This window comes from Pseudoliparis swirei, chromosome 5 (assembly GCF_029220125.1).
Source record: "Pseudoliparis swirei isolate HS2019 ecotype Mariana Trench chromosome 5, NWPU_hadal_v1, whole genome shotgun sequence".
NCBI lineage: Eukaryota > Metazoa > Chordata > Actinopteri > Perciformes > Liparidae > Pseudoliparis > Pseudoliparis swirei.
This window is the reverse complement of record NC_079392.1, coordinates 10,999,747-11,025,281: the sequence shown is the minus strand read 5'-3', so window position 1 is coordinate 11,025,281 and position 25,535 is coordinate 10,999,747. Positions and strand designations below refer to the sequence as shown.

The window sequence follows — 25,535 nt, the reverse complement described above, 5'->3', positions numbered from 1 at the left end:
TTATGCTTCAAACATATACCAGACGATTATTATGCAAACAAGCAATATATTTTTGTATGCGATGTTTCAAGATCTATTTAGCTGGGCGTGTGTCGCTCTCTTTAAACAGCCTAGCGGACTAAATTGGCTTAAAGCTGTAATGTTAGAAACGAGAGATCAGTGACCGTAATGCGTGTATTTGTGTGCGTGTGTGTGTGTTTGTGTGTATTTGTGTGTGTGTGTGTGTGTGTGCGCGACTAAACAAAATTCACCTTGTTCCAAAAAGGCAATTTAAATCATTTAATGTCGTTCAAATGACTTTTGACATTTTAATAATCACTTCAACACTGCAAAACACGTTGTAGTCAAATGGTGATAATTAAGAATAAATAATACACTGTTTCACTTTTAAGTTAACTTAACATTTCCCCCTTAATAATACATTAAAACAACATGCTTTGCAAAGCAAGAATAAGGCATATTCTCAGGGTTTAAACATTCTATCATGCAAGGTGAACCATCCTATCCCTTTAATAATTCCACTCAAATAGTTTATTAAATGAAATCACAACACCTGGAATAAGATACGGGCCGGCCGGCTGAGGAATTAAATCAGACGCTACTGGCCGTAAAAAAAGGGAACTTCTTAATTGCTGTCGTGCAGAATTTGGTTCAGATTCCACAAGAAAATGTGCATGATTATGTTTTGTTATCATAAAATAAATATATTTATTCTGGATAATTTTTTAAGACACTACTTACTTTTTTTGGAAAATTTAAAATATATTCAACATTGACACAAAATATCTCCAACAGGCAGCTTAAATCTAAAGAAGTATCAGTATCAGTTTTTAAAACCCCATATCAGTCCAATCTAAAAAAGATTTAGAAACATCTCCCTTTCAAGTGTCCCAGAACTAAGTGGCCTTCTGAAAACATCACGACTGAGTCCTCTATCTGCGATGCATTTGTTGTCATCCATCGTGCTGTCATTGAATGAATGTCCAACTCCTTTCGTGATATCGTACTCTGCGTCAGTGGCAGTTAAAAGCAAAAACTAAATACTCACTTTCACCCTCAGACACACACAGACACACACACACACACACACACGGATGCGCCGCACAAACACACAACTAATCGAGTGTGACCTTTGTATTTTACATCCTCTATCTTAATCAGCCCAGGAAGTACCTCTGCAAAAAAGGCCAAAATGAGTTCCGTTGCACGGTTTGCTGACGCGGCGCCGCGGTCGGCGCGGGCGTCGGTCCCCTCACTGATTCGTCCATTGTCAAAAGTGGTTCCAATTGGCCTGCGTACACAGACTCATCATCCAGTGCAAACACTAGAGGGTCATCATCATTAAGGCTCGTCATGTTTATTCTTCTCCTTGAGGCACAGTCCTCAGATGTGTGTTTCCGGCTCCCCGTGACAGGACAGAGACACATTTGGATGCAGTAGCGATGGCGACGGCGATGGCGATGGCGAGGCCTCTGCTGGCGTCCGTGTCGCGCGTGCGGTAGACCCCTCTTTCCCTCCTTTGTTGTCGGTCCTCCCTCCTGAAGGAGCTCAAACATTCCAGTTATGTGTTTCATGTCCTTTCTCTCTTTCTCTCTCTCTCTCTCTCTCTCGTTCGCTCCCTCTTCCACTGACTGCGCTTTCATCCCTTCGTGCCGTCTGCTGCGAGGTTATCCAGGAGAGTTCTATAAATGTCTGAGCGGAGGAACCGCGGGTACGAGTCTCTTTCCATCAGCCCATAAACTATCGTCTGAGCGTCGTCAAAGCAGTGCATGGTGGGAGTCTTGACGTTCCTTTTGATCTTCTCTCGGGTGTGATAGTCAATGTTGATCTGGAATGAGGCAGACAGATAGAAACGAGGGGATTTAAGCCAAGAGCAAGATATTTTAAGCTCAACATGTGAGTCGGCACCTTTCTAATATGATCTGATATAACAGTATTTACAAAGCGTGTCATGGGATATGTGCATGGACGTGTGGATATTTCTCAGTTGGATTTACCTCTTTAGGAGATTCTGCTTTGATGAACTGCTCATAAATCTTCTTGGCTCTTGAGGACATTCTGAATGAAGACTTGATCTTCTTATAGACCTCGCAGGTGAGCCAGAACTCAATATTCTCATCACTGTATTCAGATTTCAGGAAGTTGCGAAAAGTGGCCAACCCATCTGAGGAAAGCACAGAAAACACAGCCAGCGTAAGGCACAGATAACCGCCACATATTCTCTTTAACTCTCATTCTCACGAACGTAATTGACTGTTTTAGCGGTATTCTCATCATCAGGGGAAAAGCAACCTACATTTAGACTCGAGGAGCTTTTCCAGTGACTGTGACCATTGTTGGGTGTCTTCTAAACTTAGCCTGCTGGGAGAGAATTCAAGTTAGATTACTCAACCAACATCACATTTGGGTCAAATAAAGCCTGGGTGAACTTTGAGGGCTTGTAAGGAGACAGAAGCAGTCTAAATCAAGGAAGCGGAGCAGATGTGATTATCAAATTTGCGCAGAAACGTCAAACCATGGGATATGTTGGCGTGCGTGCGTGCCGTGCCAAAGCAAACATGGATTCTCGACTTCATTTGAATCCTTTCATGAGGCCATAGATGGCAATGATGGGAGCAGGCTGGCTATTTTAAAACTGAAATGTATGCAAAACACTCCATAAGTCCCCTTACCTCTCCGAGCTTGATGAGTGTGAGAACATGCACTGGAGTCGGCACATGAAGTTCTTTCCACTGTGTTGAGATAAGAAATGCATCAATATATCCGTATTGGATTTACTGCTGTTAAATGAGTTTTCAGTGGATCAGTCAAAGCATGTCGGGCATGTGAGTAATTAGAACAGAGCCTGTGGTGTCGTAAAGTTAGAGGACGTTATTAACGTAAGCCATTTTCAGGAGATACCACCAAGCATCCATAATGTTGCTCGTAGTCATGCTCTTGTGTATGAAAGGTTTGGCGTGAGAACCCCCCCCCCCCCCCCACAAAAAATAAATACATTTGCAAATATATTGAAAAGTTGACAGAAATAAAGACATTTCTCATCGAAGCCCAAAGTCACCGAAAAAGTTCACAGGAAAGCCCAAAGCCCGTCGCTAAAATGAACGCTTCACTCACATGTTCTTGTTTCTCTTTCTGTCATCTCTGTCCATGATGAAGAGTTGGACGTGGGGTGGTTCGGTGGGCATTGTCGTGTTAGGTCCACACTCTCAGGCTCTCGGTCCGGGTCATGCTGCGGCTGAAAGACACTTAGGAGGGTTCCCCCTGCGACGCGCCTTTTTATACCAAGGTTTCCTGTTGCTACGGACTGGGGTTTCTAGGATACATCAGCAGCTCAGCCCAGGCTGAAGAGGAAGCACCCCTTTTTCCTCCTCCTCCTCCTCCTCCTCCTCCTCCTCCTCCTCCTCCTCCTTCCTCCTACCTCACTGTTAGAAACGACACATACTCACACTGTACAGCATGTTTGCCTCCCCCTCTTGTCTCACTGCCTATTATGTCTCTCTGCTTCCTTTCCTCCGGATCCCTCCCTCCTCCTGACTGGACAAACTAAACAGACAGCGCATGCTGTGTTCACATTATTTTTAGTCCGGCAGAACAGATGCAAATGACAGTAACATTGTAACATAGGCAAATCGTGACCTTCACACACTGTGTTTTGGTATAGCTGTCTGAAAACGGGACGGGAAGGTGAAGCCTCTTGAAAACACGAGGCCACAGTCCTGAGCGAGAAAGAGGAAATTGCAAATTGATTGCAACAGATGGACTTGACGACAGGAAGTCAGGATTTCACATCATGACCACACTCTTGTTTCGGTCCTGCCGAAAGCTTCCTACACTGTCAAAACTGGAGGCCGAAATCCAAATATGGAGGGCAGAACATGCACATCTGTGTGTATTTGTTTTCTAATATACGTATAGTTTATACATATTGTCATATTCATGAGAAATACAATACCCCTAGAAGTAATAAAAGGTGTTTTAAACCCTCAAATGGAGGACATGTTGCCAACGCTCACATCCTCTAAGATCAGTTTTTTGGGATTCACAACACCATAGAGATAATATGATAGAAAATAAAAAACACATATCTGTATGCACACACTGATATTTAGACTCATTTTGATCAAGCTAATTCACCTCAAATTGAAGAAACCGTGACACCAGAGAGGGATGGCCAACCAGGTCAACGACTACAATAATGAACATGGATTCCAACAACAATGTCAACACAGACTCAGATAGATTTGACAGCCTCTTACATCTGAGTCGGTTAGTTCTCAGAGGGACTGTGAGCCAACAGTGAAGAGAAATAACCGGCCTTGGCCAGGACTCAAGTTGTGGTGTGAGAACTTGTAGTGAACTGGACAGTTTCTTGGCGATTGGCGAGCGTTATCCATGATTAGCGTTGGTCGCGCTAAACTTTGACCGTATATGTTTCCTAGGATTCACTGCAGCTCTTTGATGTATTTGGTCTGGCGTTGGAAGTAGAGTGCAGATGACTGAAACTTAAAAAAGAATTTATTTAGCATGTGCATTATATCGTAAAGGAGATGTAAGGAAGGATATATATTGGTGCTTGAACTAAACTAGTATGAGGTGCTGTCCAGGCAAGTCTCTCTGGCATTTCCAAAAAGCCACACACTCTGTCGTCCAAAGACGTGATGATCGTCCACATTTAAAAAACGACACGCAGAAATTGTCCAAAGCTGTCAATCAATTCTGACTTTTATTGCAGCTTACTGGATACCCAGATATTTGGCATTAAAGAGGAGGATTTAAGTCAGGGCCTTGAGTTAGGTGATGGATACAGGCAGTCATACAAATACTGTTGAGCCAACATGGTGCCCAGTAGTGATGTAGGGTTTGATCCCCTGTGAATACAAGTTATAACAAGGAAGAGATTCTGAAAAGGAAAAGGAGAGAATTAGGATTCAGGCAGTAATTAAAAATACCTCACAGGACTTCTGCGATATCATAATTCTGACTGAATGCATCTGTTGTCTTAGCCTATCACCAGCTGCTCCTGCTCACCATTTGATGCCCCGGACTCGTCTCTTACAATTTGCCCTTTGGCTCGGCTTCCTTAATGCGTCTCTCCCTCTTTTGCCAAAAACACGGTTCTTAGTTCTGAAGCGTTACAAAGAATCAACAAACACTGTGAACGGAGAGCTTTCCCTTTTTATTGTGCCGTGTTTCTACAATTCCAGGGCCAATGAGGAATAAAGCGGCTCAAACGTTATCGGCCTTCGGCGACCAGATCTGGCCGTGAAGTTCCCCAAGTGTGACTGTATTGACACCGTGCCATCGACAGCACTCACGACTGTTTTCGCTACCATGGTAACTGTGCCGGATCGGTGACAGATTGTGTGTGAAGTTTAGTGCTCCATGTGATGCGAGATGAAGATGTGAGACCTTTGGCACTTATCAGGAACAAGCCCTGACATCCCAGTATGCTCCGACTCAATGACACACTTAGCTTACAAATAGTTTAAGCTTTCATACACTGCTTACATACAGCAGCAAAAACATGTTAGGGTGTCCAGTATTGGCTTTTTCATCAACATAATGTATTTGTCTAAAAACTGATCTGCCACATCACAAAACTGAATGTATCAGCACAATTTTACAATGTCCACTTATATAGCATCCTTAAACGTGTTCATTCTGCACAGGCACTCAAAGCACTTGGCAAGAATAGGAAAGATGTTTTATAGTTTTATTTGTAAAATGTAACTAAAGCTCCTCCTAATATAGCATAGCGTGCTTTCTTATGCTCAAAATATCACGCAGCGAGGCTTTTCGTGGCCACATAATGAGAATTTGAGAATAAACAAACCGTGTATTTTTTTTTGCTCAATGCCATTTATTACACCTGGATACTCTGCTCGGAGGAAACCAACAAAGCTTCACCCCTAAGACGTCAATACATATCGTCTCAAAGTATAGCACTTGTGTATCTCTGCCATCATTGTCTGTGGGCGATGAGGTTATTCCCCTAACAAGGCAGCGCATTCAGCCTGATCTGTTACGCATCAGGTTGTCTGATGACTCCAGTGTTGTCGTTTAAGCCCGCTGGGCTATTATTAGCTGCCTCAGTACTCCTTTTTAAGGCACACTTTTTAAGAATAAGGCCATTTACAGAACAGAGTGAGATCAAGGGTTAGCGCGGGGTTACTTTTTTCCAGTTTGGTAAAGCCTTTTGTTGGTGTGTGGAGTCATCTCTGTACCTAATTAAAGGATAAATCAGACATGTGACCGAAGACAGAATCTCCTTGCTGGGTGAGCGGTGGAAACTGTTCTCTTTTCTTCCTTTTTTTTTCTTTTTCTCATACCTAGTCCAGTTCGATTAAAGTCAGATGAATATAAATCTTTGTCCCAAATGCCTGACTACATGGAAAAGAGTTATAATAGTAAACATGCTTATAGATATTGAGTGAGAACTACTCATCTTTTGAAATGTATCCAAAGATGGTCAAGAAGTCATGACTTTGTAAAATTAATATTATTAAAAAGCCAGGTCATTTTTATTCTTTGACAGAAAACCATTTATTTAGCATTCATCATACTGAATTCTGCACCTTAACTTCTTCAACACATACGTTATTTCAAACAACTCCTCACCAACGGCATTCTTTTCCTCCCTACGTACATACTGTACACATTTGTTCCTCAATCACATCACTTTTCTATTTTCCTGCTTTATTTTTTTCCACAACATTTCATCAAAACATCATCTTACCATCATATAGGAGATCAGTGTTGCATTATGGTCGAACATTTCTTCTCATAACAAAGAGATTCTCAGCCCTTAAAAGAAGGTACTGTGTTCTGAGCTAAATGTACCAACGAGTCCTGGATTTGTACTTTAGACTCAGGTAGGCATCTGAGTGCAGGAATCTGGGGCAAGAGTCTCTTTCCATCAGCAGGTAAACGTGCTTCTGGGCCTCATCGAAGCACGAGAGGCTCGGCTTCTCCAAAGACTTCTTGATCTTCTCCTTAATGTGGTGATCAACATTGATCTAGACAAGGAACCCAAGAGAAAACTCAGTGTAAATGGCGTTGAAAACAGTGGCAAGTGCAGTTAATCTATTTGCCAGAAAACTGTGCTACACATAAAAAAGCTAAGAAATAAGACCCTCCGAAGTAGTATTTCTCATCAGGGGGCGGAATCGTCGAGTGGCGGTTTAGAGGAGGGGGGGGCCTTGAGGCGTTCTTCTGGTGGGTGTTTTTGTGCAGCGGTTTTTAACGGCAATTTAATCCTACATTCGAAAACACATTGTCACAATTGTATCGCTATAGGCTTGCTTTCACCATCGTCATCTAAGCTTTTTTTTTCAACAAGGCTTTCCCTGCTGAAGACGAGGCTTTCTTCTGAATCGCTCACATGCAGCTTGCAAGTTTTCAATGGAACGACACACTCCTGTGCACTCCTCTGACTTTTAGCTTTGTGTTACAATGTGTGCTTCCGAAAAGCAGCTTTGAGCGTCTCTCCATTGGAGGTAGTGAAGTTAAGATTAGCGGGGACACTATGTTGGTGAGATTTATGCACAATCAGAAGTGTTTTCCGTTAGTTTCAGTTTTCCACCTCTGATGAAGAGCAGCGTACAGCTGCTTCCCGGAAATGTGTCTTATCCAGAGACCAGAACCCACAAAAGGGTTGTGCGCATCTGGCAGACCAGACCAGTATTACGGCAGGTCTTGAGATAGTTAGATATTTCAATCTTTTCGTTGCATGTTGCCCAGAACAAAAATAATGTCAATGGAAAGTCAATTTTGAAATGAATAAATGTATCATTGAGGTGATCAGGGATGCACTTTTAAAATCGGTTACTTCCCCAAATTAAAGAAACTCAAGCGGATAGAGGAGTAAACCATGCCTACACATATAGTCACTCAGTAAGGATACTATCTGAGAGCCTTCACTTACATTTTATTTTCATATTTTGAATTGTCACCTGTTACCTAAATGTGGTGTTTTCCTTAAAATACATGCAACAATGACATACAAGAAGACACTTCCACTATAGATTGTTGCACAATAATTCACCATAATGCAAGACATTAAGTATTATTATCTTCTGACTGTATGTGTAAAAATAGTGACTGCAGTTGCCTTTTTACTTGTCTTCTGACCTCATGAAAACCCAACATGTAGGAAAGTATTGACGTGGTATTGAACTCCCTTTGCTGAACAGTTGAAGCCAGTTTCGGCAAACATACGATGTATTATTTTTTATTACACAGTAAAATTGTTGGGACTCTCCTTTTTTTTGAGGAGGGGGGGTGGATTTAACTTTCCAAAAACATAAATCATTACATTTGAGTGTAAAGACTTGCTTAGGCCAAGTCTCAAGGATACTATTTTTAGCCAACTTGATGACCCTAAAAGTCATGAAAACACAACTGTGTGGGATCTTTACTTGTCGGGACTCGACATTTTTATGTCCTCAACCACGATACTTCACTTTGAATGAGCACCTCAGGGACCAACACTGGCAGTGAACGTGTTGACATTTAGTAGATATATAATTCTAAAATATACATTTTTGCATTGTCAATAATGAACCCTGGTTTCACTGAAGAACTGACCTCTCTGGAGGCCAGAGGCTGCATGAACTCCTGGTAGATCCCCTCTGCTTTCAAGTGAAGGTCTTCCGGTGAAGCAGTGGACTTAAAGTCTTCACATGCGAGCCAGAACTCAAGGTTTTCTTCACTGAACTCGGACTTCAGGAAGCTGCGGAATGCTGCTAAATACTCTGTAAAGAGGAAGACATTCAAATTATTCACCATTCAATAAATATCATTAGAAATTTCATGAGGGTAGATTTTGTGCACACAAATCTAAAGCGTTATTTTATGAGATTTATGTTAACTTTTGGTGGTTGGCGGTATTTTATTGTCTCAAAACATTTTGTAACATGTTACTTTTATCATGTAGCATTTTTTCCAGAGTCGGTTGAAGTTTATGATCAGTCTGCCAACTGTAATAAAAAGATGTTTGAGAATTCATTTTCACCGTAATGAACAGCCGGAACATTCATACATCTATAATCGTGCCATATAGACTACCTGGGTTTTGAAGAATATGTCGCATCATTTATTCTTGGTCCCATGAGGCACTGGATGTCCTTCTTACGCCCACTTCGACTAAGAACAATATCACTTCTGCAAAACAAATGAAGGTAAGCTTTAACACAACTTAACAGAGTAAATTAAAAAAGTAAGCCCGTCCAGTTTGCTCAAGTCATTACTCAGTCTGACTTACCTTCTGGATTGCTTCACATTTTTCATTAGATCCTTAAATTTATGGAGACGAATCTTTGAAAACTGAAATTTTGGCATTTTAACATCCCTGGGAAGGTCCTGTAAGGAGTGACGGTAGTCTGTTATGGCGTCTCTAAGCAGCACTGTTCGCCAACTTCCTTTCACCTTGCAGGGAAGGTGTGATGCCTGTGACGTTCAGGGCCTGCCGGTACAAGAATCAACATTCTTTTTGGTAAGAATACAGACGATTGCTGCTGCTTCAGTCTCTGACTCACAGCTGTACAATTCCAGTTTGTGATTGTACCATGTTCACGTTATGTGTTGAGACACCGAGGCATCGAGGTGGACAGGGGCCTGAAAACATGGTGTTAATTAAGGATGGTCCATCCTTGTACTGTGAGAAAAAACATTTCTGAGTTGTTTTGCTGTCTTATTTCTACTGAGGTAGTTATTCTTTGAGCATCTCTCGTTAAATACATTTGATGATGGACCTTCAATTTTCAGATATTGAATTCACTGAACAGATATTCATCTCATAACATGAGTGGACATACAGTATACCTGGACCGTCACACTAACTGACCCTGGTTCTGAATGGTTTTGTGTGTGTTTTGGTGTAAGGGGTACTTTGAACCGGTGGCTGTGGCTTTAACCCTAACCCTAGCCCTTAAGGTTCCGCGGGCCTAAGGTCAGACCCTCGGCCCCACAGTCCAAAAGCAGAGTTGGGCTTCCTTGAGGCCGAAGCGTGTTGCCAGTAGAATGGCTTGGATCAGACTGTCAATGATTGAAACATAACGTTTTCAATGGTAGAGCTTAAAGTAAGGAACAGTTCTGTGGATTGAATCAACTCATGCAAATGACACTTAACTGTCCAATACCAAATTGTGCACAACTTGAAAGTACAAGAACATCTTTCGAAAACGTGAATACTATCTAATACGACTATCTTTAGAAGATAGAACCCGGCCCTCCATTAGTCTCTAAACAGTGTATGTGTCATAATAGGTATACTGATGTTAAACGATTACCAAACTATTTATGAAAGCTTGCAACAATGATATGAAAACAAAACCAATTGCCTTGCAGTAATTTTTCAAAGCAATGCGGTCATATCCATTATTGAGCTCACACTTTGCTACTTTCTAAAATGAAAAATATAGGGTTCATTTTGTGTGTACACATAAATATACAGCTCTTGGTATTCGACCGTTATAAAAAACATGATAGAAAACCTTGCCATAATCTTGCTATAATCTATAATTAAATCATAAAAGGCTGCGCTTTGAGCTCAGCAAGATGGGCAGATTATGATTTTGTGGCTTAACTAAAAGTTTGGAATAGTGGAACTTTTGGTGGCAAAACACAGTCAGGAAATCTCAGAACTCGATCAGTTAACAGAGTCCTGGGACATTTTGTCCTAGGTTGCAAATAAATAATAAAAAATAAAAAATAAAATATATATATTTATATATATACGGCATGAATTGGTGAAATGTGGGATTGTTCATGTGTTTCAGGCAAAAAATAAAATAAAAAATATATTATTATAATTTTTTTGCCTGAAACACATGAACAAACCCACATTTCACCAAGTCTTGCTGTGTTTATACCTACAATGGAATGTAATAACAACCTGTGGCGCAGCTGATCACCTGACTTTAATAGTTATTCTATCCAAATTAGAGTATACAAACTATATATAATATTCATAATTATAATATATAATTCATTATATCAAATAATATGTTTTTTCTGAGATGTCACATGGTCGGTCAAATCAAGAATTACAAGTTGACCTGTTTTGAAAGACGGCTCGGGGGTAAGAATTACAAAAATGGGAAGTCAAAAATGACAAATACATATACAGTATATATATACATGTACATATACACATCAGCGAGCCCCATTTACACAATATGTTCAATTGGAACTGTGGTGGCACTATTTCACATTGATGTTCTGTATTAAAAGGGTACAGACTGAATGGAGGGACGTAGTTATTCTATAGCTGCTTTACCGACTATGTTTAAATGGAGACTAATATTTCACAATTATTCCAAATATGACAATATTCTGGATTTGATTTTGGGCAAGTGAACAGCATATACCTTTTGGGTGTTCCAACTTATACTTTTTTTCGAATCTAGGATATTCTAATAAAGACCTTACACATGATACCAAAAGCCAAGGGGCGGTGTCAACGCAGCTGGAGGTAATTGGCACTAACTTGGGCTCATAACCGGATGGGGTTTTTTGCGTCAGCTGTAGCGTCGGCGTGACTCATCGGACGAAGACTCGGAGGACAAAGACATAGGAGTCTTCCGTTGGAGTCAAGACTCGGAGGACAAAGACATAGGAGTCTTCCGTTGGAGTCAAGACTCGGAGGACAAAGACATAGGAGTCTTCCGTTGGAGTCAAGACTCGGAGGACAAAGACATAGGAGTCTTCCGTTGGAGTCTTCGGGGGTGGCTGAGTATTTCCCCATTTTTTGAATATGTGTGTCTTTTCCATACCTGTGCGTATCTCTACTCGTAGTTACTATAGGACTCGCTCATTCATGTACCGGAACCCCTCCTCTGTTATCCTTCCTACCCGTTCTACTCACACCCAGCACCTGGTCACAGGAGGCCTCTGGAACTGTCAGTCAGCCAACCGCAAGGCCGACTTCATCTCTGGTTTTGCCATGGAGCAGTCGCTTGACTTCCTGGCTCTCACTGAGACCTGGATCACAGCAGAGAACACGTCTACCCCGGCTGCTCTCTCCTCTGCCTTCTCCTTCAGCCACACACCCAGACCCTCTGGTCGGGGTGGAGGTACAGGTTTACTCATCTCACCCACATGGTGTTTCTCTCCCTACCCGCTTCCACTCTTTATCCCACTGACTTTTGAGTTTCATGCTGTGACGGTTACTCATCCGGTTCAACTTCACATTGTTGTTCTCTACCGTCCCCCTGGTTCTTTGGGAGATTTCTTGGACGAGCTAGACGTCCTCCTATCGAACTTCACGGAACACGGCCCCCCGCTCATCCTTCTGGGTGACTTTAACATCCAGACAGAGAAGTCATGTGATCTCTTACTCTTACTGTCTTCCTTTAACCTCTCACTCAGTCCCTCCCCTCCTACTCACAAAGCCGGCAACCACCTTGACTACATTTTCACAAGAAACTGCTCTACCTCTAACCTCACTGTGACTCCTCTCCATGTCTCTGACCACTTCTTCATCTCTTACTCTCTCTCGCTCTCTGGTACTGACAACCCACCCATATCTACAGACTCTGCACCTGTACGCCGCAACATTCGCACCCTCTGCCCCTCCTCTCTGGCCTCCTCTGTCCTATCTGCTCTCCCCTCAACTGACTGCTTCTCACTCATGCATCCTAACTCTGCCGCAGACACTCTCCTCTCTTCCCTGTCTTCATCTCTTGATTCTCTTTGTCCTTTTAAGACACGACCGGTTCGAAATCCTCTCCGGCTCCGTGGTTGTCGGACTCGGTGCGCGCCGAGAGAGCCACCCTGCGAGCGGCGGAAAGAAAATGGCGCAAATCGAATCAAGCGGAAGACTTGCTCTTCTATCAATCTCTCCTCTCCTCCTTCTCTTCCTCTATCTCTGCAGCCAAAAGCTCGTTCTACCTGACCAAAATTCAGTCTTCCTTCTCTAACCCCAAAATACTCTTCTCTATCTTTTCCAACCTCCTTGATCCCCCTGTCCCCCTCCTCCTTCCACCCTTTTGCCGAGCCACTTTGTCGACTACTTTACAAACAAGATAGACGACATACGCTCCTCCTTTACCAATCCATCTTCTATCACCTCACCAACACTAACTTCTTCATCCCCCTCTCTTTCCTCTTTCACCCCCTTGTCTCCCAATCAAGTTCTTAGCTTGGTGACCTCCGCCCGACCGACCACCTGCGCCCTTGACCCCGTTCCGTCTCCCATTCTCCAGGCTATTGCTACTGACCTTCTGACCTTCCTCACCCATCTTATTAACAGCTCCCTCTCAACTGGCTATTTGCCTAACTCTCTGAAGGAGGCAAGATTCAACCCTCTCCTGAAGAAACCCACGCTCGACCCGTCTGAAGTCAGCAACTACAGACCGGTCTCTCTTCTTCCTTTTCTCTCCAAAACTCTGGAGCGAGCTATCTTGAGCCAAGTGTCCTCCTATCTCCACAGTAACAGCCTTCTTGACCCTCACCAGTCTGGATTCAAGGCCGGCCACTCGACAGAGACTGCCCTCCTTGCTGTCTCTGAGCAGCTTCACACTGCTAGAGCAGCCTCTCTCCTCTGTCCTTATCCTTCTCGACCTTTCTGCAGCATTTGACACCGTGAACCACCAGATCCTGATCTCTTCTCTTCAGGATCTGGGGATCTCAGGCACTGCACTCGCTCTTTTCTCTTCCTACCTTAAAGACCGCACCTACCGGGTAACTTGGAGAGGATCTGTGTCTGATCCTTGTCCTCTCACTACTGGGGTTCCTCAAGGCTCCGTCCTGGGTCCCCTCCTCTTCTCTCTGTACACAAATTCTCTCAGCTCTGTCATTCGTTTGCATGGCTTTATACCATAGCTATGCTGACGACACCCAACTGATCTTCTCGTTTCCACCGTCCGAAACACAGGTGGCGGCGCGAATCTCTGCCTGTCTGACTGACATCTCTCAGTGGATGTCTGCTCACCATCTGAAAATCAACCCTGACAAGACCGAGCTACTATTCCTTACAGGGAAAGGCTCCCCCACCCACGACCTGACTATCACCTTCAACAGCTCTGTGTTGGCCCCTACCCTGACTGCCAGGAACCTCAGGGTGACACTCGACAGTCAACTCTCCCTGACGGCCAACATCGCTGCGACAGCGCGTTCCTGTAGGTACATGCTGCACAACATCAGGAGAATACGTCCTCTTCTTACTCAGAAGGCGGCGCAGGTTCTGATCCAGGCTCTGGTCATTTCACGCCTTGACTACTGCAACTCCCTCCTGGCTGGTCTACCCGCTAAGGCCATCCGACCTCTGCAGCTCATCCAGAATGCAGCAGCTCGACTGGTCTTCAGCCTCCCGAAATTCACCCACACCACTCCGCTCCTCCGCTCTCTCCACTGGTTACCGGTGGCTGCTCGCATCCGCTTCAAAACACTGGTCCTGGCGTACGTGCTCTAGACGGATCGGGCCCGTCTACATCCGGGATATGGTCACACCGTACACCCGGCACGTTCGCTCCGCTCGGCAACAGCCAACCGACTTGTGACTCCTGCACCTCGAGCTAATCACTCTACATCCAGACTGTTTGCTGTCCTGGCTCCTCAGTGGTGGAACACGCTCCCCACTGACATCAGGACAGCAGAAAGTCTCTACATCTTCCGTCGGAGACTGAAAACACACCTTTTCCGACTATATCTGGATTAAAACACAGATTAGCACTTCAGTGGCACTTAAATAGCACTTACTTATGGTACTTTTGTAGTTCGACTATGTTGAGGAAATGTTACTTTCTGTATTCTTGTTGTTCTTAGTTTGTACTCTAGGTTGAAATGCACTTATTGTAAGTCGCTTTGGATAAAAGCGTCTGCTAAATGACATGTAATGTAATGTAATGATATTAATCAAGTTTTAGGAGCATTCTTTGGACATGTAAACAACGCATTCGGAAGATGCGTCTCAACTGTTTTTTCTTTACCGAAAGCTTTTGACTCATGAACTCTTGCTTGTTCAAGGTAAGCTCCGTTGTACACAAACCTAACATTGCTTGTGCTCAAACAGCTCGCAGAACACGGCTTTTAAAAAAAACTTGCAGAACGGTTACCATGAGGGTTCACCGCGAGGGTAACACGACTGCAGTCGGAAAAGGAGGGCGGGAATTGTTGAGAAATAAGATTGTCATCAGTTGGAGAAAATGCCATGCAATTCAGCTAAAAAGACCAGGTAGACACCTCAGGTGTTGGGACAACATTTGCAGAATCACTAGGTTTACATTTAAAAAAACGTGTGAATAATCTAAGCATCTATAATAGGCTGGACAAAATGCACACAGTCATGGAAACATGCTTTGATTAATGTAAGGACAGTGCATGCAATAGCATTACAGGAGACAAGAAGTCATTGAGGAAGTTTCTACATGTACTGATACTAAGCAGAGCCAGTGCTTTTGTGTGTGTGTTTGTGTGTGGATTCCCTCAGAGGTCTGACCATTTTGTTTGTGGTTAAGAGAATGCTGAAGTGGGCTTTTTTTTGTACTTTCCACACAAGAACAGGAGCTGCAGTAGAGAGCAGTAGAGGTCAGGGAGTTCTCTAAGGGATGACGCCCTTAATATCGCACGCTTGGTTGGACGGTTGTTTCATCAGGAACATGAGAAAGTTTAGAGAATGCAAAACTACATCGGCATTCACAACGTCATCACGATCAGTCCATTGAGCGTGTGTAACGGCATTGTTTACATGTCATACCAAAAATATATACCAATTGCACTTGATTTTGACAAATTTCCCCTTGGGGATTTAAAAAGTATATATCTATCTATCTATCTATCTATCTTGATTGATGTTTTCCCCAATGTGTGTTCTTTAATGCGGCTACAATATATTTTTTATAACACAACAATACAATGTGTCCAATAACAATGCGAGAGGAGTCACTCGTAGTGAAAAACAGAATCTGCAGCTCCCCTCCCCCTCAGACGATACTTTATTCATCCCCATGGAGAAGTAACGTTTCAAGGTAGTTTCAGCTTCAGCTATCCATCCCTCCTCCGACTTCACTGTTTTGTTTCACTCACTATTGAACAATAAAACAAACAGCAACCGCAACAGTGGGAAACTGAGTTAAATACAACAAGGGGGATCTTACCTAGCGACAGCCTGCTGTTTAATTCAGCCTGCTATCTTAGTCTGACACCAGGGACCTATTGTTGAATACATTACTGAAGATCTTTATTTTTTTTTAGTGGTACATCTTCCACCGTTAACATTATAAACAGCATACAGACAGGATTTACCGGACAGTCAATTACCAATGCCAGACTGTGGTTTGGTTTATTGACCATCGAGCCTCTGTGATTCTGACGATTAATTCAGCATTTCCCACGAATTTGGTGCTGTGTCCTCCACACAGATTTTGGTTTTCTCATTTCTCTTGAAGCATTTAAAACATTTTAATCCTTTCCCAGAAATCCTGAATCTGAACTCCGACTGGGATTATATTCTTTGCAGATTATAGTTCCAGTAATTTTTTTTGACCATGTGTATTATCTTGAATAATGTTGTGGCTCTTCTGTTGCAACTCATTGTTTCACTGCACTAAGGTGTATTTGTGGTGTGCCATTATTCCTTACATTTTGCATGTGGCCTGTCGACTTGCTTATGAAATATTATCGATAACTGCAAATGGCAACAGAGACGGTGAAGGAGAGATAATAGAAGCAACAAGCAGCTTATCTCAGTGATCCACATCCGTTGAGTCAAACTGAGTTATATTTAAAGTGTACACAGGATGTTGTTTGAATCATATGCTTTTTTCTCATTTTAGACTGAACACATTATTCCATCAATTTACTTTGGTGACTGTATTACAATAATTGTTGTGGCTTGTGACCCTGTTAGAGCCATGCCTACGCATCACCTTTCGACACACGTTGCATTATGCCCCCCCGCTGTGAGCAGTCCAACCAAACTCAGATGGTTTCATTGTTTAGAGTCCTTAAGTAGATGTATATTTTCATCTCTATTTGGATGACCTTTCTAAAGAGTTAAAAGAGTGTAAGACAGATTGTATGGTGGGGGAAAGTCTCATTAACCATCTGATCTATACTGACGACTTAGTGGTCCTGTCTCCTTATAGCGCTGCTTTACAACAATTGCTCAGAGTCTGCTCAAGGTATGGTGTACACTATGATATCGAGTTCAACGCTAAAAAGAGTGTTATCATGATAGCTAAAACCAAGGAGGATCAGAAGCTACATTTTCCTTCATTCTTTTTGGGAAACTGGCACGTACATTTCATATGTGTACAGAAGACGTTAAAACTGCTGTGTTTAGAGCCTACTGTACTCCTCTGTATACAGCCCACATGTGGTGCAGTTACAGCAAAGGAAAAATGAAAATGATTCACGTGGCATTTAATGATGCTTACAGAATGCTGCGCAAGCTTCTTAGATAGACAAGTGCAAGTCAGATGTTTGTGGCCCGTAATGTTCCCACTTTCCATGCTGTTATGTGGAATTTTATATAGAAATTTAAATGTTGATTGCGTGTCTCAGAGAATTTTGTGATAAAAGCCTTGGCTGACCCAGCACTGAGTGATACCAGGTATTTATCTTGTTTCTGGAAGCAATGGAACACGTGTTTGTATGTTTTTTAACCTACAGTGACTTTTTAGCTGCAACGGTTGGTATTGTATTGTATTTTATATATTGTTGTTGTATTTGTGTTTGTTGTTTTATGGACCCATGAGTCTGGAATAAAGAAATATATACTGTATATACTCTCCAGCATTTTACAAGGACAAAGCAAGGATTTGAAAAAACTAGTTTAGTGTCAATTAGTTTGTGCCTCCTCAGTTGTATCTTGTTACCACATAGGGTGTTCTGACCCCGAGGTTGGAATCACTACGACTGAGGTCCAGTGCTTCCTGGTGCTTCCTGGTGCTTGACAATTATTTTTTAATGTAGATGTGAACCTATGGAGATCCGCCATAGCGATAACAAAATAAAGAACTGATAGTTCAAAGAATCTCCTCCAACCATGCAGTAGGCAATCAACCATAGTTACACTTATGGTTACAACTTGCCAAATATGCTGCCACTAGCGTTTCTTTGCCAGAAAACTTGAACTAAACTGACGGACTTTTGAATAAATGATGAATGGCTGAGTCATCGGCTCTCACCACTGTGTGGGTTGATTTCCTCTCGTACGGTGGTTCACACACAGGTGGAAAAATCCTTAATGACTTTCACTGAGAGCAGATGGCTGAGAGTACAACGAGTTCCACTTAACAGCAAAGTGTGCTTCTCTCAATACCACCGTTATCACCTGACCCTCAGGTGAACATAGCATAACGTTGTGAATGCAAACACTTGAATGGCCACTGCAAGTGGACAGTAAGCCGACAGAGCATTTAACACTGGTAAAAAAACTGAATCCCATTTTAACTTTTTCCCCTTTATGTCATATTGCTTTTGCACAACTCTTATGACGTCCATCGCTTATGAATGTAATAACATTACAGAGCCCTCTTTTAGTCACAGAACTATCGCCTATGCAGCAATCTAATTAGTTAAAAAAAAATTGTAAAGCAATCAATTTGTCCGTGTCCAGTGAATTTGTTAGAATCTGTCAATGCTGTTTTTCTATTACAGTCACGATGAACGTCGCGTCAAATTTAGCCATCAATCTCAGGCAATATCCGCTTGGTATGATGTTGTGTGTTCACAATCCCAATATTCCCCCTGATTGACAGTAGATTCAAGATTCAAGATTCAAGATGTTTTATTTGTCACATACACACACAGGGTGTGCAGTGAAATGAAAGTGGCAATGCTCAGCAGGAATGTGCAAGGGCAACAAGTACACACTATTTACAATAAAAAACAACACAATATTTACAGTACAATATTTACACTAAGTGTGTGTGTGTGTGTGTGTGCCTAAGAGGGGCAGTTGTGTGGGTCTATGTGGGGGTCCTGGTGAGGTCGGAGTTCACAGTCCTGATGGCCTGAGGAAAGAAACTCCGTCTCAGTCTCTCTGTTCTTGCAGCATGACTACGGAGGCGCCTGCCTGACCGCAGCAGCTGAAACAGTCTGTTGTTGGGGTGGTGAGGATCCTTCATGATCCTGCCGGCTCTGGTTCTGCACCTCCTGGTGTACAAGTCCTGCAGGGTGGGGAGTGTAGTTCCAATAGTGCGTTCAACCGAACGCACTACTCTCTGCAGAGCCTTCCTGTCCTGAGCGGAGCAGTTGCTAAACCAGGCTGTGATGCTTCCTGTCAGGACGCTCTCTACAGCTCCAGAGTAGAAGGACTGAAGGATCCTCTGGGAAACTTTAAATTTCCTCAGCTGCCTGAGGTGGTAGAGGCGCTGCCTTGCCTTTCTCACCAGAGTGTCTGTGTTTGTTGACCATGTCAGATCCTCGGTGATGTGGACTCCCAGGTATTTATACCCGCTCACCCTCTCCACAGTAGTCCCGTTAATCCCCAGTGGTGAGTACGTCCTCTGTTGTTGTACCCTCCTAAAGTCCACTTTATAGTCCTCCTAATAACCCACTTTCATTCAGCTACTGTATAACACCAACTTCTGGATGTTTTCAAAGGATCTGTTGTGACATTAGCATTACAAAATAATGGAAAATCGGGAACTATTCACCATAGCTGATTGCCAGGAAGTGTGCTTTGTGAGATATGAATGCTTACAGCAACAATACTATCGCACAAGGCCACTGGAGACCACAGAGAGATATGACACTTTCAAATTAGTTTGATTTGTTACAAGCTGCACTGTACAAACACAGTATAGGTTATAAAATTATTAACACGCAGTGTGATCACGTTCTGACAGGCTTAAGCATTGCCTTCTAAGTACTCTACGGTTTCTGTGTGGTCTGAACAGTGCAGTTACATATCTGATGTAACTGACTTTAATTGGTTGTCTTTTAAAGACCAAATACAAATTGGCATTGCCGATTGTGTTTGTGAGTCAGGTAAATCGAGACGGGAGTCTCTGTGATCCGAGTCATTAGACACAGAAGCTTGTCATCAAGAAGAGAACAAAAAAATCATGTACATCATAGTAGTCTCCCTGAAGAGAATGCGTACGGACACTTAACTCTTTACTTCCAGAATCTGTGTTGACATTATTTCACGAATGCCGGCAACTCAAAACAAATGTGGTCACCGGAATAATTCTGCACCCGAACTCCCATCATGCTCATGGTCTACGCATGAAAGTGCTGCAGTTGCAGCGACAGGTGGAGGTAGAGTGCACAGAGCTGAAGGCTAGCAGCAGGACTTATTCTGTGTCAGTTTGACTCTGTGGTCCAACTCCCTGTGCGATCTGAAATTAGTTTTTTTCCATCACGCTGGGCCATGTGTAAGTGACAAGTGTGTGAGAGTGAACAACTGAAGGGGAGGGAGTGAGGACTCCCACTACTCTTTTCTACATTCAGGCATCGCATTTCAAACGAATGGAAAGGGATTCTGTTTTGTTGTTGTTGTATCGTTCCTAATAAACCCAACAAATCAAAAGAAGAGGAACATAGTGTCGTGCTGTAAACAAGTGTCTGGATGGAAAATGTCATATGTTCAGATGAATCATATGCTAAAGGAAGTCCTTGTCTAGGTTTTTGTTCCTCAAAGATCAGAGGTCCGATGAGGAATGGCTGTGTTACAATATAAAGTATGTTGATAGATGCTCATGAATACACTCTGAAAAATCGAATTCATTGCGAGCGTTTAATCTTAAAATGATACAGCAACGGAGAAGAGTTTTATGAGAAAAAACGAATAAATAACAAGCACTCACATGCTGTTCTAGTCCCAGTCCAAGTTAAGCATTATGTTGGTTGATGTCGAGTGTTATTTGCTCCAGTAGAGTTTTTGAATCTGAAAGCTTCGACATCGATTAAATCTATCGCGCTAAGCCCTTTTATTTAGGAGTGCCCATTGTTTGGGAAGAGGAAGTAGCCCAAGCAAAACCAAACAACAAATCTCAAGCATATAAGAACTGTGACATAAAAGCAGAAATGTAACTCTTGAACAATACGGACAGTTTTAGCTGCTGTGTGTAGATGTCTTCAAGCCTTCAAAAGTGCGCCATCTTCAAAGATGAAGTGAAGTGATTCTCTTGGTTGTCTGTTGTTGAAGCGACAGAGAACCATCGCTGTCCACGCAGCCCGACAGGGCGAGGAATCCGTGTTTCAACTGTGTCACCAGAAGACTCTGTGGAAGTGAAACAGCTTTTGGTATCCGAGGGACGTGATTTCGGGGAGGGAAGTCCAACTCGCAGGTTCCTATTATGCCGTCGTCCCTGCTTTGAGTGTCGTACTTCCATTGCCACATTGCCCTGGCTTTATCGTGTGATATAATAACGGATGGCATTAATGAAAACGTGTAAACCAATCATGAATGATGAACAGAAAGAACAAGGATGAAAAGCAAGAGCAAATATGAAAAAACTGTAACCAGAGCTCAAGGAGTTCTTGCAGCGTTTTCTTTGAATGACAATTCAGTATATAATTAACTAATATATGGATAATACTCACATCAACTACAATACATGTTGATATAAGTCATAAAACAGTGTAGGTTCAGATTAAAAAAATTAAAGAACAAATTCAATGTTAAACCTGTAAAATGTGGTTCCTTATGCTAGTTTCAAGCTTTAGTGCTTACACCGGTCAAAACCGCCTGTGCAATTATGCTGTTTTCCAAATAAGGCTTTTACTGTACTTCTGCTTACACCAGACATCTGTCTCCATCTAGTGGTCATGTGTACACACATTCGTAAAGATTACTGTATGTCCTGTAAATAGTGAGTCAGAGTTAGAGCTGGTTCAGTAGGCGAAAAGGCTGAATTTCTGTTGTCAAAGTTGTCAAAAAGTGGAAACTACCCCCAGACCCCAGCTCACCAGAGGCCCCAAAGGCATCATTTATTTCCCACCTTGGTGGCTGGTAATTTGATTGAATGCACATTAAAAAAAAGAAGCTTACTTTACATTATATCATGCTTATCAGTTGGGTATTCTTTAACAACAGACCCAGATGCCGTTGTAGCTGGACCCAGATGATAGGTAAATTAGTATTATACTTTTTTTTTTAATGAGCGCTTATCATTTAACTGCCACAGCTTTTCTTGCCTTTACGGCCCTCGTTTAGCGGTATTTCCCTTGCTTTGCCACGCGATGCTACTCGGCCGATAATATATGTGTAGCCTCATAACTATCGCTCTCAACTCGGGTGAGGTGAACAAACATATGCATTTTTCAATCCAGATTATTTGTGTAATATCATCGTATTTATAATTCAATTCAGTTTAATTTTAAATAAAAAATATATATTGTTCAGGTATTGTTCAAATACACTTTCTATATGTTAAATGATGAGTCAAGTGTGGCCTAAACACAGACTTTAATACAACCCTTAAACTACTAAATTATATATAGCGTAAATTAGACATTCGGCATTAGGCATTCTCTTCATCCAGTCTTCTTTGAATTTTTATTTAATAACCGTGAGCTAAGATATTTAGTATTTCAAGAGGCTTAATTTGATCTTGCTGTGTGAGAGAGAAGTTTTACTCCTATGTAATAATAAGTGTGCTTCTTAACATATTTTCAGCGTTGAAAACAATGTAAAATATTCATCACAGAATGATATGCTATGGCTGCAGGGTCTTTCACTTTCTTTCACAGACAAGCACACTGGCAGCACAGTGGCTGGGAGGAAGCTGGAGGAGAAACACTGTTGGTTGTCTTAGATCATAAGATAGTAGGGAGTGTGTGTGTGTGTGTGTGGGGGGGGTGCACGATCTGTCATCACTCCTACACCTTTTGGAGCCCGATTGAAAGCACTAGAAGTCTGCCACATGGAGGAGTTAATCTTTGGGAGTTCCGTTGAGGCGGTGGAAGGTTTTCTTCTCCCCAGTCGGGAAGAAAGAACAGGTTGTGGCAGTCGGCGGAGCCTCTGTTGCCTTATCTCCCACCCACTGCGAACTCTGCCACTCGCATCTCCCCGAGCCTGAAGTCCCGGGGCATTATCTCAGCCTCGGCTGCTCACATTACGTTGACCTGCCGGGGCTTTGCTGCCTCTGTGTTCTACTCTCACTCGTTTCTATATCCATTTATCCTACAGCGCTTATTTCTCCGTTTCCTCCAACCTTTCTCCCAACGTTTGCAACTCTGACTTCATTTACGTCTTAACTCCATCCTTCCTCTTTTTTTATATTCTGCCACTCCTAATACCCTCGCCCCTCGACTTGTTTTTTCTCATTGTCCACGCTCTACAAAACCTTCTCTTCTCATTAAAGACTCTATTCTTTCCGTTTTCTCTACTTCTAATACTCTTACCACCCGTGGCGTTATTTGTTCACTCCTTCCAACAGTTCTTTTCATCTGGCCGCCGCACAATTTTTCAAAGGACATATTCTTTACTTTCTTTCCTTCAGCTCTACCCTTCCCATTGTATCCTGAGTATGAAGCCCTTGCTGACGTCCAGCAGGGCCTCACATACAATCAGATAATGCTCGACCTCAAATCAGAATGGAAGAAGTTAATTTGCACTCTGCAGACACACAAACTGTGCCCGTAAGGTCCGAATAGTGTTATGCATGTAAGCGAGAACGGGGTGGTCTCATCCATCAGATTGACAAGTAACGGCTACGCAATGCAACGCCCCGCCCATAATGCACTAGCACTGAACTGGGAATTCTTAATAACCCTTCTGTTACAGTAACTAGGGATGATGTTTGTGGATGATTTTGATCTCAACATTATGCCAGAGATGCTGCTAGATAACGTCAGTTTCCGTCATTCCCGCCGGATGTTTGCACATTGTGTGCAGACCAAAATTGACCTTCCAATGTTGTTGGTGTCACTGTTGGGCTGTTTACATTAGCATTAATTCACTGTTGTTTACAGATAATTGTGCTGACAAGCGAAAGCCTTGAGATAATTTCCCTAACCCCTTGCATATATTTTCATCCTCTTATCCAGGACCCGGTCTTGGTGGTCCCGACCCCGAAGCTTGTCCCTGCAGATGGTGGGTCCACAGGGCGGACTCCATGTTGTTTCTTTGGGCTGAGCCAGGCCCCATGGGCGAAGACCCGGCCACCGGGCACTGCAAGCAGAGCTCCCCTCCTGGGTCTGGCTCCGTGAGGGTGCCCCGGTTTCCCTGGTACGGGCGAGGTGGCTGAAGACCATGAGGTTGCTATTCACATTTTCACAAACTGTCGGGAGTTTTTCCCTTGTAATCAAGGAGGAAGCACATTGGGGATAACTCCTAGTCAGGGAGGGAATGGCAGGGTCGAAAATGGGCTGCAGGTTTTAGAGCCAGGCATGACCATGGGCATGATGGGAAACGCCCGGCAAAGTAGCATACAGATTGGATCAAATAGGATGTAACTGATTCTGTGACTTCCTGTAGAGGCTGAAAACGGTCCGACTTGACTGCAGTGTTTCGTCAACGCCCCCTCCTGCTACCATCTGCTCGTGTCTACTTTTACAGGCGAAGCACAGTTCTATCCCAACAAGCCCATCGGCTGGTCGATTGTTTTTGGTTATATTTCATGTTCAAAGGGTAGTTCTCCTATTCGCTTTTTTCTTGCTCCTCTCGCACAGTTTTCATCCTGGCTGTTAAGATCACACAGCTCAGACAGCTAGTTTGTGTCACATGTTCCTGATGGTGGAGATGGTGTGCCACGGAGGTCAGTGACATCCATGTGTTCAATTTAACATCTATACATTTTCATCCCCCCTGAAGACTTTCGTTTAAATTGACCGCAAACATAATCGAAGGCTCTAGCTACCGTTTAGAACAATGACGCCATGTCATCATGTTTATTTGAATTTGAGTGGGAAATGTGTTTTCAATTATACAAACACGTAATAGGTTTTTAGAATAGAATAGAAATCTAAAAAGTTTTAAGAAAATGCATTTAGAGTTTTAGCCCATTGAGATTATATGTGCAGAAAATATAATTGATAGTTAAATCAATTAATACATAAAAAATGAATTGCTTCGAAATATATATACAGGACTGTCTCAGAAAATTAGAATATTGTGATAAAGTTCTTTATTTTCTGTAATGCAATTAAAAAAACAAAAATGTCATGCATTCTGGATTCATTACAAATCAACTGAAATATTGCAAGCCTTTTTTTATTTTTTATATTGCTGATTATGGTTTACAGCTTAAGAAAACTCTAAAATCCTATCTCATAAAATTTTAATATTTCCTCAGACCAAGTAAAAAAAAAGATTTATAACAGCTGAGTGTTTGTCAAGGCTCAGGAAACCCTTGCAGGTGTTTCGAGTTAATTAGACAATTCAAGTGATTTGTTTAATACCCTACTAGTATACTTTTTCATGATATTCTAATATTTAGAGATAGGATATTTGAGTTTTCTTAAGCTGTAAGCCATAATCAGCAATAAATCAGAATAAAAGGCTTGCAATATTTCAGTTGATTTGTAATGAATCCAGAATGCATGACATTTTGTTTTTAATTGCATTACAGAAAATAAAGAACTTCATCACAATATTCTAATTTTCTGAGACAGTCCTGTATATATATGTATATATA

At 42.4% G+C, this 25,535-nt stretch overlaps 2 protein-coding genes across 5 annotated transcripts; both read right to left on the bottom strand.

The window, feature by feature from the left end:
- Positions 1–265: 265 nt before the first annotated feature.
- Positions 266–3,308, bottom strand: si:ch211-117l17.5 (regulator of G-protein signaling 1). 3 transcript variants are annotated; one of them, XM_056414650.1, is made up of 5 exons: positions 3,115–3,308; positions 2,673–2,732; positions 2,297–2,361; positions 1,998–2,164; positions 266–1,828 (listed from the first exon to the last, which is right to left on the bottom strand). In XM_056414650.1, exons 1-5 carry the CDS (start codon positions 3,183–3,185, stop codon positions 1,640–1,642), a joined length of 552 nt encoding a protein of 183 aa, XP_056270625.1. In that variant the 5' UTR covers positions 3,186–3,308; the 3' UTR covers positions 266–1,639. The 3 variants fall into 3 exon arrangements, with proteins under 3 accessions (XP_056270625.1, XP_056270626.1, XP_056270627.1); XM_056414651.1 differs by lacking the exon at positions 2,673–2,732; XM_056414652.1 differs by lacking the exon at positions 2,673–2,732 and having other exon boundaries at positions 2,297–2,358.
- Positions 3,309–6,515: 3,207 nt separating this feature from the next.
- On the bottom strand, positions 6,516–21,106 carry si:ch211-117l17.6 (regulator of G-protein signaling 21). 2 transcript variants are annotated; one of them, XM_056414688.1, is made up of 6 exons: positions 21,004–21,106; positions 9,263–9,463; positions 9,067–9,162; positions 8,923–8,978; positions 8,587–8,753; positions 6,516–7,016 (listed from the first exon to the last, which is right to left on the bottom strand). In XM_056414688.1, the coding sequence occupies exons 2-6, from the start codon at positions 9,337–9,339 to the stop codon at positions 6,831–6,833; spliced, it is 582 nt and encodes a 193-aa protein (XP_056270663.1). In that variant the 5' UTR covers positions 9,340–9,463; positions 21,004–21,106; the 3' UTR covers positions 6,516–6,830. The 2 variants fall into 2 exon arrangements, with proteins under 2 accessions (XP_056270663.1, XP_056270664.1); XM_056414689.1 differs by lacking the exon at positions 21,004–21,106 and having other exon boundaries at positions 9,263–9,520.
- Positions 21,107–25,535: the final 4,429 nt, after the last annotated feature.

Coding starts and splice junctions, on each gene's coding strand:
- si:ch211-117l17.6 (XM_056414688.1), bottom strand. CDS start 9,339: ATGCCAAAATTTCAGTTTTCAAAGATTCGTCTCCATAAATTTAAGGAT. Junction 8,754..8,922: donor AAAAATGCTACATGATAAAA/GTAACATGTTAC, acceptor TCCTCTTTACAG/AGTATTTAGCAGCATTCCGC. Junction 7,017..8,586: donor AGCCTCTGGCCTCCAGAGAG/GTCAGTTCTTCA, acceptor TTCCTTGTCTAG/ATCAATGTTGATCACCACAT.
- si:ch211-117l17.5 (XM_056414650.1), bottom strand. CDS start 3,185: ATGCCCACCGAACCACCCCACGTCCAACTCTTCATCATGGACAGAGAT. Junction 2,733..3,114: donor AGAAAGAGAAACAAGAACAT/GTGAGTGAAGCG, acceptor ATCTCAACACAG/TGGAAAGAACTTCATGTGCC. Junction 2,362..2,672: donor CACTCATCAAGCTCGGAGAG/GTAAGGGGACTT, acceptor ATTCTCTCCCAG/CAGGCTAAGTTTAGAAGACA.